General features: G+C 43.6%; 1 protein-coding gene across 5 annotated transcripts in view; it reads right to left on the bottom strand.

Moving 5' to 3' along the window:
- ATL2 (atlastin GTPase 2) overlaps positions 1-14,381 on the bottom strand; it is a 41,737-nt gene extending 27,356 nt beyond the window's left edge. For all 5 annotated transcript variants that reach the window (XM_054821350.1, XM_054821353.1, XM_054821354.1 and 2 more), the window contains exon 1: positions 14,235-14,381. In XM_054821350.1, coding sequence (XP_054677325.1) covers positions 14,235-14,295 — 61 coding nt within the window. In that variant the 5' untranslated portion in view covers positions 14,296-14,381. The remainder of the gene's footprint in view (positions 1-14,234) is intronic.
- Positions 14,382-17,610: the final 3,229 nt, after the last annotated feature.

Raw genomic sequence — 17,610 nt, 5'->3', positions numbered from 1 at the left:
CAGTTTTGTCAGCTAAGGTAGACTGATAAATAGCCTGAAGCAACACTTGTAACCTCTCTTCATTCTCTTGGAGCCTGACATTAATCATCTTTCCCTACCTCAAACTCATCAGAACCTTAGCAGACGTCAAAGTTGTAACTTTGTTATAACAGCATCCTTCCACCAGTGGAGAGCAGAGCCACCTAAAGCATTTTCAAGCCAAGGAGCTTTCCGAACAAATGGGTGGTCTTTTATCATTAGTTATTTCTAAACAAGCATATTCTCCCTATCACAAGTAGATAGCACTATCAAGAGCTTACACACCACATGCCCATTAAAAGCTCACAACGTCTTGTTAATAGTATTGTGCACCCCTGAAGCTCACTTAGCTCAGAAGTGACAGGAGAGAAGATTCATCTTAGGCCCTATTCAATTCTTATTAGATTTTACCTACCAGCAGAAATTGCAAAGTCAAGCCCAGAGCATCAAGTTGGGTTGTTTGTTTCAGGTTGATCTGCTGGGGGTTTTTTTGACTAGTCAGCCAAATATATCTGAAAGCTCCCAACCTACCCACAGAAAAGACCATCATTGCCATGAATCAAGCACTTCAGATGGTGGAGAACTACAGTGTTGATAGCTGTGAAGGAAACTTGATCTGTCCAGAAGAGCTGGTTTGGTAACTTCATGCTTAAGTTGCAGAGAACATCCTTCCCTTCAAGAGATTTTGAACTAGTTAGCAATTCCAGGACAGACATTGCACAAGTTAAGCATATTAACTGTAGAACCAAGTGCTACTGCTTATCCCAGCAGCATAATCAGCATATGCTAACCTGTCATGTGTTCCTAGGCAGATGTTACAACCTTTTTGGTCCTTTATACTACCTTCTGGCTGCTTATGCTGTTAGTCTGGCTAGTCACTGTGTCAGGCAGCACTGGAGTACTCTGGAAGCCTTTCTAGAAGGCTTCAGCATCCTAGGCTGAAGGATCACATTCCAACTTCCAAGAACTACTTTCAGAGCAGTGTCTCAAAGCAATGGTCAGGACAAGCAGTCTCACTTCACAGTCCAGTTTTCTCCAAAAGCTGCAGAAGCATTGTAGTAAGTTCTCTAAGTAGTTTGTAAAATAAGTGTGCTGATAGCACTGTCAAGTCAGGCCAGAAGATAATAAAATTAGCAACATGAACCCTACTCCTTACCCTCCTCCTCCTCCCTTTGTCCACCTGCTCCAGCAGGGTCATACTGTACTACTAGAAACTCAGGATTTAAGTGGATTTGTCCTAAAGCTCAGTCTAAGGATCACAAACTGCTAGGTTCTTGCAATAGTCCAGTCCCAGCAAATCAAATATAGGAACTGTAGAAGAGGTGGCATTCACAGAATGTCCGTTTCTATACTGAAGTGTTTCTAGCCAACTGGACAGTAATTTGGACTTGCAAAGCTTATGGCAGCCTCCCTATATAGGTCTCCATGACAACACATTCAGTAATACTACAGAGGCAACCAAAGCAACAGACTTTTGTTGGTTTTGGGGTGGGTTTTTTGTATGTTTGTTTTTTATAGTGTCTTTTAGCACTTTGAGAAGTTCAGTTCCATCCCAGTAATGGGGTTACAGACCCAGCAGATCCACCTCATACTCAGAGTGGTTGTTTCAGAGGCATGGCTGATGGCTCCTTGCACTGCATGCAGAACAGCCATGCAATGCTGCCTCCTGCCAGAGTACTAAAGACAGGCTAGTAGATTCATCCAACTCACAGGGTTGGTCTCAATGCTGTTGGAAATCCCCATGTGCACAGAAGACTGGACCTCAGGTATTTAGTACATACAGAAAAACTCTCATTTGTCAAAGCATATGGCACTAGACCTTGTAGTGCAGTGTTGCAGGCCCAGAAAGCCACAGCTACATTTTTCTTTTTTCAAGATGTTCATCTGAGCTTTGATGCTTCTGCACTATTGAACTAACATACTCCAGACTACAGTCATATCTACTCTTGCTAGAGCTGATGCAAAAAGATTATCAGCTGAACCTTCCCCTGAAGTCTGCCATCCATTCAGGCCTATTACTATGGCTGTTCACTAATCACTCCCTACTCCATTTTGGCTTCTTCCAACCTGAATTACTCAATTAAAGCATGTGAGCTAACGCACAGTTCAGACTGTGCATAATCATTTCCTAACCCAGGTGAAACAAGCTAGGAGATACAAGAGAAGCAATATTGTACAAGACACAAAAGCAGACAGACTTGAATGGAAGCAAATATAGCCAAGAGAAGATACTACCAGTTTCCCTATAAGTTCTTCGCTCCACTCGGCAACAACTACAGCAGGACTACTATTGCCACTCATCAGCTAAGTACCCAGAACAAGTACCATTTGTTAAAACACTAAGCCAGATTTTGAGAACAGTGGCTTATTGTGTATGTACAGACAATATTTCAACTGAACAAACTCAACTAAATAACCCGTTTCTTAAAGTATGAGGTAAAACGAAAAGCTAATTCCTGCCTCCCCTAAGTACACAGCTAGCAGCTGATGACCTATTTGTCCTGCAGCGTAAGAACATGGGAGCAAGAACAGTCAGCTGAATCTGCATGCTATGAAAATAAGAGACAGCCTGCTTTAAATGCAAGTTTCTCCCTTTAAGCACATTAATTGAAATAAAGTAACAACACAGTTACCTTTAAGTTTCAACCCAAATACAGCTTGAGCTCATTAAACACATCATTCACATTCTTTCATGACAAAAACTGTACACACTAATTGCTAAACTCAGTTGGGTTTAGATACAGTATAAGTTACTGACCAACACAAACTGAACAACAACTAGTAATTGCTTCTCTGGACAGTGGGTTGAACACAGACAACTGCACACAGATGCAGCACAGTATTAAAATAAATTTAAACCCCATTTGATTTTTAGTGGCTTAAGTCTTTGATTATGAACAAAGCCTAAAGAAGTCACTTTCATTGGTGTAGCATTCACTGCCACTCTCATCAGTACTCCTATTAGCTGTATCACAAGGAGTTACAAAGACTTCACTCTGTACATCTTCAAAGCTGGTAGTCCTAATATTTTGTTTGTACAGAAACCTGCACTTTGCTAGAAGTCCAACTTTAAATCAAAATTTCTAGTACCCCTAGATTACCTCAGCTCTCAGCATTGCTGAACTCTTTTTCCTGGTGCTCTACAGATACCACACATTTGTGTCCATACAAAAGTGATCTACATCTCCCCCTCGCAGTTCAATACAGATAGATGCACGATAGCTTCCGCCACACATCTGAATGATAAAGCAAGCTGAAGTGGGCTATACTAACTCAAACCATTTGGCTTGAAATCTTGTTCTACCTCCACGGCCTGAGGGAGTTCACAGCTTACATCAAAAGCTTAAAATAAGTTATCATGAGGAAACTGCTGCACCACATTTAAATGTAATGCATTCTCTCAGAGCTTCACCTAGGAAATTTTCCTTAGAGAGAAAGAAGACAAACTGTTTAAATGTTTCTTGTTTTGGTGTAGCGAACTGAGGAAAGTGTAGGCATGTGTGAACTGAGTTCCAGAGCCTAACAAAAAAAAAAAAAATAGGTTAACCTTCAAACCTTATTTGGACAGGGTAAAAAAAATCTGGCACATCTACTGGAAAAAAAAAAATCACAAGATTTAAGTCACAAAGTTGTCCTCCCCTTTCTCCAGCAGTCCTACTCCATGCAATACTCACAGCAAGACCCACATGAAAGCTACAGGGCTGCCACAGACCTTAATGCATCACTGCTTTCCTATTGCTGACTAGCAAATACTGCCAAGTAGCTCATTTTAAGGCCAGAAATAATTAAATGTTTTGAATATTTCAGCTATAAATAGGACTGATGAGCTAAGTTCCAAAGACTTGTTTGGATATCCAATAAGACTGACAGAGGAATAGGGGAGGGGGGGGAATTGCATTTAACTCTCTCTGTTCCTTCAGGGCAACGGGATGTTAAGGGACAGATCTAGAACTGTTACGTAAATTGTGAGCAGAAGCGAGAAGTACCTGAAGCTACAATTCTGCCAGGGAAAGGGAAAATGATATTCGGATGACCTAGATACTTATGAAGCGTCATAACTCATCAAACAATAGGCCTGTCTACTCCAAAGTGTTTTAAATTGCTTCTCTGTTGAATGGTCTGCATGCATGCAGGAGCAGACAGCTCTCCCATAGCTGTGTAAAATACTGATAAGCTGGCATCTTGCATTTGCCATTTAAGGGGACAGAAAAGCTAGAGGGAGACTTCATTGTAATGAAGAGGTGCAACAAAGTAGTCAACCCTCAAATTCAGCTATTTTCAGCAAATGCATACAAGTAAGAGAATACCAATAAGCAGAGACTAAGACAGAAGCAGCGCAAACCCTGACACAACCTAGTAAGTAGCAAAAAAAAAATAATCATATCCATATATATAAAAGGATTGGATTTCTGAAAGCACACCATGAACTTAGTAAGAAAGATGTTTCTCCATAGCTACAAGGAAAAACTTGGAGGGTAGGGATTGTGACAAAGCACGTTTCTCATCCTCCTTCCACTCTGCCTAAAAAATCACAGCTATTATTAGCACACTCACTGAAGGACTGAGCAGGATCTCTACCCACAGTAAGGTTTACCAGTACTTTTCCAGCCCCCTCAAAGAATGCTGCTTTAGAATACTAAGGCAGATGAAAGCACCAAACGGCCTCTTCCTCACCTTTTCTCCCCTTTCTTACCATTCCCCCAGGTTACTGAGGATAGGAACGAGAATACACCAGATCTGACAATGCCTTAGTTCATTGTGAATTCTGGAAATGGCAAGTGAAAGCTTTTTGTGAACACTGCAGGCTAACTGGATCCTTGCAGGCCACACACATTTAAACTAAGCAGACTTCTGCTTGTATTTAGAGTGATTTAAGGTTGTTGCTTACTCAAGAAGATTCAGTCAGTATTTTCTAGTTGGTTTAGGTCATAACTACATTTTATGTATCTTGTATGTATTCCTCATGTCAGCAGCTGATAATTTAAACAATAATCAGCTAACCCAAACCAAGATTTTGAGTGAGAAAGATAGGGGGAAAAGAATAAGGCAAGAGATGCCAACTGCAATTACCCCGTGTTTGATTTTTAGATTAGTAGCCAGAATAGGTTTAGTCACCCAGTTGCATCTGTGCCATGGCCACAGAGGAGCTCAGCAGCAAGCAAAGCAAGTGCTCGCTTTTGCTGTACAGGGTGGTATGCCAAAGGGCCATTTTTCATACCCATTTCCAGGATAAACAAGCTGTCAGTCAGGAACACCAACAGGTTTAAGGAAACAGAGCAAGCCAAAGAGGCTTTAATTTTTCCTTTTTGATCAAACCATGCTTCTAACAATCTGAAGCTTCTAAGTAAAAGTGATCTTAGATCTAGACAAACCTCCAGTTTACACTCAGCTTCCCACCTCCCTCTAAGCTCCTGCAGCTAAGAGCCTCCCATCCAGCTTTTCTGGCACCGAACTCCATATTTTTGTTTTAACAAAAAGTTCTACATTTTGTTTTAAAGAATAAAGAGCAGTACAGAGAAAGACTGGGTTTACCTTAAGAAAGTGCCTTCTTGAGATCATGTAGTTAGCAAAACTGATACAGTAACTACCTTTAGACACCTTCATGGAGTATTTCATGACTTCCCCTCCCTCTCCCTTCTCAACTGTTCTTAACCTGGTAGAATCACTACCACACACAACAGGTGAAAGGGAAGCGTGACCAGGGGAAGCACAACATGTGCCGACACAATTAACGTCCAGATCAACAACGTGAATCAAAAAAGGAAAAGCGCTCCACACAAGTCACATTTAAAGAGAAAACAAAACAAACAAAATCACATTTTGCATGTGTTCGCTTTATCACCACTGGAAGAAGATATTTTTCTCACTCAGCTACAACAAAAATAGTCTTCATCACTGTCCCTGCTGGTAAGCCTGGGCTGCCATATCATTTTCCTGCAATTAACCCATAATAATTGATGCAGCACCTAATCATGTCCATATACTTCAGAGCCCCACATCTACTCTCCACAACTCCTGAGTGTCTGCCAAGCATCACTGCTGTTGCTGCAGAAAAGTCCCTCGCTAAGGCAACAGCCCAAAGTACATTTATTCTGCCAACAAGACAGTGCCAGTAACTGCCACCTCCTCCTCCCTCCTCTGTTGCCTCTTCAAGCCTGTTTCAGTAGCACAGCTGAGTCTTAACCACCCACTCACACAAGGGCTCTCCCACTCTTTCCCATTTCCAGCACCACGCAGTACCACACTGCCTTTCCTGCTAATTTTGCCACATAGCCAACGCTGCTGAGTCTCAAGTCAGCTCAACAAACCACACCAGCAGAAAAAGCAATCCAATACGAAGAGTTTTCTACAAATTGCATCACCTCAGTAAGAGTTCAATGAGCACTAGAACTGAAGACAGACAAAAAAGCAGAGCTATGCAGCTTCATCTGCAGGGCATAGGGTCAGTTCAGCTGTACTGTTGAACAGTACAGGACTGCTGCCCTCTGCGTTGGCATCACTGTCCTAGGTCCAGGCACCAACTTATCTTGAACAAACACAAGGTGATATGCTTGTGAAACAGCTGCACCAGCACAACTGAGAGGTAGGCGCAAGCTGCTTGACTGGGCACTGGTGCCAAAAGAAAAGTTCAGTTTTGTGACTACAACCTAGTTAAGCTGGAAATCTTCGCCAGACTCTCAGAATTCACAGGTACAGTTAAGAAGTGTGTTCATCTGGAGACTGACTTAGTGATATGTGATAACACTGCAAAAATGGGTAGACAACTGGGCTGTAACTGTATCAGACTGCGTGTTGCCAAAGATTTGTCTAGATCTGAAAGAGTGCAGATTTAGGCTGGGCTAGCCAACACATTTATTAACCTTCACTTAACGACAAGGTTTCCTTCCTTTGCAAACAGAGGTTAACACTAGTTTCAGTTTTATCAATAACATACGCTAGGATGTTTGACTGGTGGGAAAACCCTGAGCTTCTCATAGTCTTTCCTGTACTAGAGGAGCCTTCCCTTGAATGTTACTACTGAATATACCTGCTAAGAGCAGTCCCTACCAAAGAGTAGATTAGAATAATTTTGATTTCAAAATCACCACAGTTAAGTGGTCACAAGGACACTGTAAAACACTTACACTTTAGCAGCTCAGTTCCACGCAACAAGTACCTTCGTATTAGTCCAAAGGGCTCAAGACTTACCCAAGCTTCTTTAACATCATTCATGACACTTGTTACCACAGAAACCTCAGCCACTGCTAACAAAACAAGAGTCTTAAGGACAGGAGCATTTCTGGCTTTTAAATAGCATTTTCCTAGGACAGCAAATCCCCGTTGTTATGTGTACACTAATGGCTGCTGGCCAGTCAAACCTAGTGGTGAGTATAGCATGGAGGGGAAAAAGAAGAGAGCAATCCCAGAGGCAAGACAAACCACACCATCCTCTTGAAAGGAACAAACACAGAAGGGGAGCTGGTTAGTAGCTCTCTTTACATCAAGTTCTCAGACTAGTCTGAATATATCTAGCCAATCTAACTGCTTTTCTGCAGGACAGCATGCTATACCATATGTTGAGACTACAAACAGTTTAATATCCATCTTTCACTTGGGTGGAGAAGGAAGAAGGAAATACAACTGTCTGAAGACTGTATGTTTAACATCCCTCCCCAACCAACAGTTTAGTCCTTGCAGATTATATTTATTGTCCTCATTCTGTGGATCTATGAAATCTTTCCTTACAGTGTATAAAGGACAAGCACTGGGTAGAGAAGCCTAGGTTTAGAAGATGAACCCAAACAGACATAGATAGCAGCATGCTGCTCTTTAAAGCTCACAAAAGCTTAATCTAGTCAGTTCTAACACAATACAGAAAGAAGTCAACAACAGTTTAGACTACAGAACAGCTCGGTTTGATATTTGATTAATGAAAAAGTGATATGTCTGCAACTCAAAGTACAGAGACTCTAACATTCGATTTATCACAAGCTAACTTCCAATCTCTTTAAAAGCACCAGATTGCATTTTAAGGGTCTTCTCAAACCAGCAGGATTCATAGTAGCATCTGAAGGTTCCACAAGTATTTAATCGCATCAGCTATCTAAGTGTTCACAGTGGATAGCGTGTTCATTTTTCATTGAAAAAAAATTAAGCTTAATAGCAGAAGTTGCATTTCTTAATGCTCCTACCACCATTATTTTATTTTTAAATTTTTTTTGCCTTTTAAATCTCAGAGCATAACATGTAGTAATTTTTCAGTAGCTACTTACTTCTACAGTACTATTAACTCTATAGAACAGCCCAGTTCCGTGCCTCAACCACCAAAAGCATTACTTACTGCGCTTTTCCAAACAATTTCTGTACTAAGAAGTCTGACATACTATCATCCAGAAATATTTTCTTTTAAGTATTTTGTACTGCATTCCCTCCCTTATCCCCATGACAAGCTTAAGACTTTGCTGCTTGGAAGATAAGTGATAACTGCCTTGAGGGCAGCTTTAAGGCCAGGTTTAGAATCACATTGCTGTCATTAACAATTCCTTAGTATTAGTTCAGAATTACAAAGTATTTAAGAAATTATTTCTCTTAAAAGCAAGATGACTTCTTTTAAGAAAGTGATTTGGCTATATCAAGAACCTTAACCTAATTTTCTACAGCAGTCATTTTCAGTACTATTCTCTAAGCAATACATTAAAGGAAGCCAAGCTTTGCCTCCATGCCTAGCAGTTCACGTACTTTGAGTGACTGTTCCTCCCCTGAAATCAGTACTGTGATGACTTCCATAGTACGCAGAGGATTGATAGAGGGCACCTTTCATTTCCCAATTGTTTAATGTTCCCAGAGTAGATCACACTACACAGACCAAGATAAATGAACAAGCAAAAGCCAGAAGACCTTTCTTACATTTACCTGAGGAGCTGAAAAATGCAAAAGTTGAGGGAAGAGGAATAAGACATAGCATGCAAGTTTGTAGGCAGTAGTATCACAGGATTTGGCTTAGAGACAGTTAAAATAACTGCACTTATTCTTCCACTCAGCAATATCACCCTGTTTGAGAAGATAAGAGGTGAGAACAACTTCTTCCAAGTACACACAACATATAAGAATTAGTCCTAACATGTCAGTACAAGCAGTTGAGATGTTCTCCAACAGGTTTCTTTAATTTTCAATCCAAGTATATAGAAAAAAGCCTTGTTGTCCTGGAATCATTATACAACACATTGCTCAAGAGACACTTCAAATATTTTACTGAGACCAAGAGAACTTGTAAATTTAACATGACTATCTCTAAGGCAATGGTGAAAAAAAATACATATTGTGATTTGACTCGAACTACAGACTGGAACCTGATTCTGATCTCACTTGAACAACAACTGTATAAGAGCAAATTAAGTTCTACTCTCAAATATCAATTTACTGAAAATCACATTCTACACTGTGTGTCTAATCTGTACAACATTTCATTAGTTCAAGTCTTCAACTCTGCTGCCTTCTAGGTTTTGGCTTCTATTCCAGTCATTTAAGAGAAACCTACCAAGACTTGCAGTAGCACACAAACCCCACCTTGCCATGCAGAAACCACTGGTATGTAGGGCTGAAAATGCAATCAGTCATTTGCTCATTGACTGCACTGAAAGTAAAGCTGGAAATACATATAGGACAAGAAAAAATATTAGATGAGACATCTTCCCTCCTAGCAAAAGCATATCAGCATATCCCTCACACTGTACACAAACCATAAATAGAGGCCCAGTGACCGAGCTGTAAGCTGAGTCCTTTCCCAAAAGCTACTTTGTGCAGTCTTACAGCTTTGGCAGTTCTCTGTTCCTCCAGGATACAGAAGAGCAGGGTGATTCTTTTAAAAGAAGTTGGTCTTTCAGAAATAATTTCTGCAGAGGCTCAAATGGACTTCTCTTTCACATTATATTTGATTCCCTAATAGCCCTGCTCATGAGTTCACCAAGCTGATATCAAACAGGAGTTCCAATACCCAGCTTACGTGAGTGAACACAGGTAACTTTTGTCAGACTGCCTTGGATGCTATATAGCTCAGTAACACCATCTTTGATGTCAAACATTCTGCTTTAAGTTCTTCTAACCTTAAAGAGGAGCCAGCTACTAAGCATTATAAAATTAACATAGCTATTTTTTCTGTTTAGTTAATGGGAAAGGGAAAAGAGACTTATTTAGCTTCACAGATCATACTGAGCAAGAAGATCTACTATTCTCACACTAGAAAGAGATATGAACTAGTCTTGTTACCTCAAGGAGTAACATCCCCATGGAGGAGCTGGAATTCTCAGTGACAGACCAGGCAAACTAACTAGATAGCTTTAGGATATGTAAGCACATGAACAACTAGCTGTGGAGGTAATTCATTAAGTGAATTTACCAGCTATGGGACTATAATGGCATATGCACGGTCCCTCCCAAACGCAAAGAAGGAGGGTAAGCTCCTTGCTTTGCTGCAGAGTGGGAACTCCAGTTAAACACTAACAGGTAGCTACTTGCCTAGCATTAATTTATTCCTAGATCATCTCCCAGTAACTCGTTTGTAGAGCTACAGAATACAATGGGTGTTACCTTCAAGTCTTAAGAAATAAAAGAACAAGAATTAACAGTCAAATAAGAATTAACAGTGGGGGAGGAAAGACAGATCTTCAAATTCCTCAGATTTCATTCCGTATTTCTTAAGCAGGCAGAGGATCAACTTCCAAATTTACATGCCTTCTGAGTTCCTCTGATTTTTATATTGAATCTGTTTCAAAACGTATGCTTAGCAAGCACATAAAATCTTGCTTTCCTGGAAATGAACACTACACAAAATACGTTAATTTATTTCAGAAATTAACAGAAGTTAAAGGTCAGGCAAGTTAGCTATCAATCCAATAAATACACTTATCAATGCTCTCAAAACATTAGTCCCTATTACATATTAATTTGCTGCTATAAATTATTTTTATTATAATCCTTATCCTAACAGACACCACTCATTTCATATCAGTCATTTCTTTGCAACTAACTGAAATAGCATCAATCTGAGCAATGTTTTCACATATATTTCAAACTTACTGATCTATTGGTTCCAGTGTTTCAGATACAAATCCCATTATAACATCCAGCATTATAATTATAATCCAGCATTATAACCTCAAAAACAGCTATAGGATGAGATAATATTCTTCATGTCAAAAACAACCTTCCAAAAACAAGGAAAGCTACCTCCATCTTTCCTCCTGGACATCTCAAGAAGTTCAGGTTGCTGAAAATGTTTTGAGAAAGAGACCCAGTCATTCTCCAGCAAGAGTAAAGTCTTAAGAACCAATGTATTTAAGTACTTCCAAAAGCTTCCAGTTGTTTACAAATGACAAATACAGCAGGCCTGCCTATGCAGAAGCTTAGAAAATATTTTTGTACCTTATTCACCTTAGACAGTTGAGATTAAAGACAAAACTTTAAAATACTAATGGTTAGTACAGTAAGTTTGAGAAGTTAAAACAGGATTTAGCAAAAAGTTGGAAAACTGCACTCAAGCTGGCAGCTTGCAGACCACATTGTGGGCACAGCATGCAGCAACAGTAAAAACAAGGAAACAATTCAGTCTGATTTTAAAGCTTAAAACTTCCCATTCAAAGACTGCCATGCCAGGATCTCAAAAGTCATCCCCAGGATGGGGCCTGTTCATGACTGCAGTGCAGTAACAAAAGCAACTTCAAACTTCACCTTGCATAGAAGAGTCAGATTTAACTGAAACTTGGCAGTTTTCCTTATGAATGTCCTTGGAACAGTTAGAAACTTTTTACAGACTGTGCTAAGATGTACAACAGTCTAATAACAACAGGCACAAAGTTAAAACTAGTTTTATCATAGTGCTGAAGTGAAACCTGCAATCCAGCTTGTGCTGCAGACTAACACCACTGTGGTTCACTAACAGAGCAAGAACACCACAGAATTTAATTTACCCACATTTCTGTCTTATTACATCTGGTTTTGCAGCTGGGCAAAACTCAAAGTCAGAGAGGATGTGATACTGCCATCAGGAGATAAGTGCTCTCCTATTACATTGGAGGAAAATCCCCAGCCCTCCTCCCCTCCAACAGACCCACTCTTATCCAGTCTAGCCAGCTTGAAGTAGCATTCCTATTCCTATTAGGACAAGAAGAGAAAACAATCCCTCATCTATCACAGCATCTTGCTCTAGTCAGTAGTACTTTATTGGTACAGTCTGTAAGCAAACATTAATCACCAATTAACCAAAACACAGGAACTGCAGTGGGCACAAGGTACCCGAGAAATATCAGCACTCCTGCAAGAGAACTGGCTCAAGCATTCCTGTCCATCCAACATGAACAAGAACTGCCTGGCCTCCTAAACTAGGAGAGACTGTCGTATTTAAAGGAATGCTTTTATGATAGTTCAAGTAAAACTGTTCTGTGCTAGAATTATTTCAGAAATGTTTTTAAGGTGCAGGCAGGTGAAAGAATACAGTCGTCTTCAACCCCACTCCCTGCTTTCAAAAAGAATTCCAGTTGAAACACACCACAGAGCAATCGCTATTATTTGAGGGGGAACTGTAACATCAATAGTGACTTCAGGGTAAGCTAGAACACAAGAGCTGTTAAGCAACACTTAGGAATGGTACAGGAGGAGTTACAAGCCTCTCCTGTTACATTTCTCTTCTTGTAACTATTCTGATCTACCATTCTGCATTATTTCATTGTATAGAAAGCTCTTCTGCAGGCAGGCACAAATCATCCATAGCTGTACATGCAGACCCTATCAATTAAGTTTGTTCCATGCATAAAGTATGCAAGCAACTTCGGTGACATGCACATGTTTCCACCACTAATGATGACACAGCTACCTTAAAAACCATTTATTACAGGTGTGCTGGCACTTTTATGACTGAGTTATGCAATAATCTAATGCTTTGAAATTATTAAACTGCATACTGCTGAAGACACAGAGAACCAGAGAGCAGTGCTGAGTGGGGAAAAAACAGTACCCAAGCAGTAAAGAAGTATCATATCCTCAATTTCAATGTCTCGACTTTTAAATTATTAAAACCACAATGCTGCCAAACACAATCAGATATTTCCACACTCAGAAGTGTTGCCTTTTCCTCCCTATAGAAAAAGTCAGTAGAGTAGCCACTCCACACCTGCCAGTTTATAGTGTGGTTAGACTTCCCAGTCTCTAGCTGGCTTGCAAATGAAGCAATTGAAACCAATCGCACGTGGCATCTGCTCGATTTTGTTTAATCGTGCCCAGTCCAATCATTCTGCTTCCAAATTAAGTGAGAGTTATACAACAGAGATGTTAAAATAGTTCAGTGTTCTAGTGCTGTGCTAAAAACCTCATGCGATTCAACTTAGCGTTCAAGTTAGTACAGTCCTTACAAGTCCCGGGTCCCCCCTCACACAGAGTATGGCAGAGAGGGGGTTACAAGTTCTGAGCTTTTAAGCTATTCGTGAGAAATAACTGTATTAAAAAAAGCATGCTGCGCAGACTCCAGCACACCCGAGACTAAGCACCAAGCCAGAGGCATGTCCCATCGCCACCAGAGAATATATCACAAGCAAGAACAGCACTGACGGTGAAGCGCACCAGGTCCATATGGGGACGGGCCAACACGGATCAGCCACCTCCCTCCCCGAGCTGCCCAGTGCTGCTCCCTTCGCAGGTGGACGTGGTTCCGAGAAAGCAGGCGCCCCCCGGGCTCCTCGCTCCGGCCCCGGGCCAGGCGAGCGCCCCGCGGCTCGGGGGCCCCGCCGGGCGGCACCAGCCGCAGTCCGGCCCGCACCCCCCGCTCCTCACGTGATGTACACACGGGCGAGTGGCGGGGCGGCCCGGCCACGCCGCAGCGGGGAATAAGGTCACCGACCGCCGGCCAGCACTCACGGCCGCCCCCGCTCCGGTACGTGCCGCTGTCCGCACAACGGAAGGCCCTGGCCGCGTAGGGAGAGCGGGATGACCCTGCCCGGGAGCGAGCAGCAGGCCGGGCGGAGGGGCCGCGGCGCCGGCTCCCCCGCCACCCCTCGAGGGCAAGCGTCGGGGCTGGCGACCGCCCCCGCCATTTTGAGGATGGGGGAGACACCGGGGGCCTCCCCCGGGGCCTCCTCCGGCGCCGCCCGCCGACACGGCCCGCCACCCAGCCCCGCACCTCTCGCAGGGCCCCGCGGGCAGCCTGCCACCGGCCCGCAGCCGCCGCTCGCCCAGGGGGGGCGCGTTACCTGCCGGGTAGGGCCGTTGGCGGGCCGGACCCGCGCGCCGCGCCGCGTCCCTTTCCGCCATCTTGTCCGGGTTTAAAATTAACTCGCCGTGACGTCAGAGCTCCGCCGCGAGACCTTTATCGCCCGGCGGCGGCGGCTCGCGGGCAGGGTGGGTCCTAGCGCCCCCGGCTGCCCGCTCGGGGAGGGGCGGTGCAGCGCACGCGCAGCCCGCGCCCTGCCGCCCGTGAGGGCGGTGCATGCGCAGTCGCTTCCCCGCCCGCATGCCAGCAGCTTCCTTTCTGCCCTTTGCTGGGGCCGCGGGCTGTGGAGTGGCTCCGATTGCACCGGGAGGAAGCCTTACCTCCGCCTGAGCGGGGAGGCGAGGTCACACGAGATGTGGAGGCCTCTGGCTGCTACGGAGAGACACGCACACCCCAGCCGGGATTTGCTGCCAGGCCCGGCCCTCAGGCTGAGGGGTGGGATGCCCCCCTCACGGCCCTGCACCCTGCCATCAAAATGACATGGAGCATGCAGGGCTCCAGCACGTTTGGTGAGAGGGGCCTTGAGGGGCTTGGAGAGCAGCAGGGCATTTGGTGCAAAGGGATGAAGATGGCACAGCAGATGAGGAGGCTCCAGGGCTGCACGAAACACCTCAGGGTGAGCATCCCTCAGGGATTCCTCACTCATCATCAGCCCACTGCTCCAGCACAGCTCACTCATGTAGAAAATCCAGCCAGCCAGCCAGCCTCCAGTGTGCCACCAGGCCCAACCCTTAAGGCTACCTAATGGCATCCACCTCTCTCTGCACTGCGCTGTCACCCTGCTGGACCCTCACTTCCCTTTTCCGCTCTGTTGGGCCAGGGACAGTCAACAAAGCGACCCAAGCGCCCTGCATTTCTTGCAGTAACGCCAATTCCTCACTCGAGTTCTTGCTGCTGCATTTGGCTGGAAACACACAAAAGGACAGCTCTGAATCAGAACAAGCCACACAAGTTGCCAAGGAACCAAACATTCCTGCTGTTTCTGAGTTTTGTAAGAGTCTTGTTCCTCTCAACCCAAACTGGCCTTGATGCATCCTTTTAAAAGGCCAACTGTTAAAGCTAGCTGCCTTTACTGCACAAAAGTGTTAGGTCTGTGAGGTTTCCTATTGCTAGAAGTCATGTAAACCTTCACAATTAAATTTGTCGGTGCTACATTGTCACTTGTAACAACACATTTGCTTGATAAATCAGCATGTAAAGTGGGCAACAGCTTTGCAAAAATCTACCTTACCATGGTAGTGCTCTCTGTAGGAACCATTTTTCTCAAAGTCTTGAGCTATACTAATTAACTTAGTTCTTGAGATACAACCTTTGAGTGACAGTAGTCTAAAAAACAAGCAGAGTTTGGTTCTGCCTAAACAGAGGTGGAGGGAAAGATCAGAAGAGATCTTTAAAGCAAAAACCAACAGGCTGTCTTGGCACCTGAAAGTACTTTCAAATCCTTGTCCAAACCCTGCTTTTGGTCCTTTACTACTGAGGTAGCACATACGGGTCTTCCTGACATTGGGGTTCATTACACTTGGTGCTGTCCTTACTGTGGCAGTCCTTGCCTCAGAGTTTAATGTCTAAAACACATTAAAAAGACATTAAAATGTCTAAAAGATGCTGTAATCACAGCAAGTGAGAACTGCAGAAAGATATAATGGTCAAACTAATACCATATATTCAATTCTTGCTATGCCACTTGTAATAGTAAAATAGGCAATGCTGTAAAAGAGTCAAGAACTTTATTATTCTAGATTTACATCAGCATAAGTGGAAGCAGGATTCAACCCCTTTGTACAGAACTGTTGGTATGAATGCTAGAAAAAGTATTGACATTGGCCTTTTACAATTTAATATCATCGACTTCTTTGGGGGAAATGAGCGTGCCATTGCCTGTCCTTCTAACCTCAGCCTAAGTCAAGAGGAAAGCCTTTCCTGACACAGAAAGAAGCCAGAGCACACTCTACATACAGAGGTATTTCAGAGATACACAGGAAATCAGGCAAAGGGAAATACCTTGAAGTAAAACACACTGAAACACTGTTAGCTGACAGACTTAAGCTTCAGCAGCTTAATATGAAAACTAAAAAACTGGGGGAAAAAAACCCAAACCAATACTAAAGAAGTTTCCCGGTTCTGTTGTTAGTAAACAGCCTTGTTTCTGATCAAGTCTGGAAGAGTTTACATAGAAAAGAGTTTGAAATAGTGCATATACAGATAGGTAGATTTCTGCTCCATCCAACAGGTTTTGCAGCTACTGTATTGTGAGAAGTCAAAAACTTAGAGGTCAGAAAGCTCAACTTTAATTCTATCCTTTCATGTTTGCAGGAAGGAAGGAGACATTTTCTGAGCTGAGGATTTTGCTATCAACATGTCATCATCTGACTGCAAAGGTCCCCATCTCCACTGCACTCCCAGCTGCGTGCCACTTTCCTCTAAGCCAGGCTATGCAAGGAGTCAGCACTGAAACTGCTTAAACTACCTGTGGATTTGGCCGGAAAGGAGCTTGGGAGCAACTCCGCAAACCACTGGCAGGCTGTGGTGGGAAGGAACTGCCGGAGCAGGAGGACAGGTCTAACCAGCAAGTGCAGGTTGGGCCAGTAGTCCCCTCAACCAGCAAAGGTACCGTTTTGTGCTACAGACAGCATCTTCTCCTGGATTTAGCCATGCTAGTTTAAAAAAAAAAAAAACCCACACACGTCTGCTGTCCCATACCCACTTTGGGCCAGCCAACACAACCACTGTCATCATTGCAATGAGCCAGCTCTGCTCAAGGCTGGGGCTGCACAGACACTCTGTGGGAGAGCTGCCCCTTCCTGCAGCTGGAAGGCAAATGGATCCACCACAATGTCTCCTAGCCTTCAGACAGCATGGCATGGCAGGGGTCATTCCTGACCCACGCAGGCAAAGGCTCCCACTCGACACTAGAAAAGGCCAGATCAGACTCAGATTCTTTATGCCTTTCTGTATAAAATGCTTCTCTGTCCCTGTCAGCTAACCCGTACAATGCTGCTGGGTTTAAGGTGATCCGTGTGATGTCAAATCTGAGAGCCACTCACCTGAAGCATGCTGAACACCATTCCTGGGCTGGGGAACAGAGCAGTCTCCCATCCTGAAGGGCTGAGGGTCCTGGGATGAGCTTAAGAGGTCTCTGTTGGCAGTACCACACTTACCAATGTCTTTCCTCATCTGCTTCAGGCTGTAGAATCCAAACTAGTGACAAGGTGATTCTCGGTGTTCCCTCCAGGCTATGCAGCACTGCAGGCAGCTGGGAGCTGAGGACAGACAGCTGTGAGATAAAGGTGGTTCTTCTGGCAGCCCCCACTGTCCACAGCAATGAGGTGCCTCCAACTCCTTGGCTGCAGTCCCTA

The sequence above is a fragment of the Grus americana genome, chromosome 3, assembly GCF_028858705.1.
Source record: "Grus americana isolate bGruAme1 chromosome 3, bGruAme1.mat, whole genome shotgun sequence".
Taxonomy (NCBI): Eukaryota; Metazoa; Chordata; class Aves; order Gruiformes; family Gruidae; genus Grus; species Grus americana.
The sequence above is the reverse complement of the archived record's forward strand: the minus strand, read 5'-3'. Positions and strand labels throughout refer to the sequence as shown.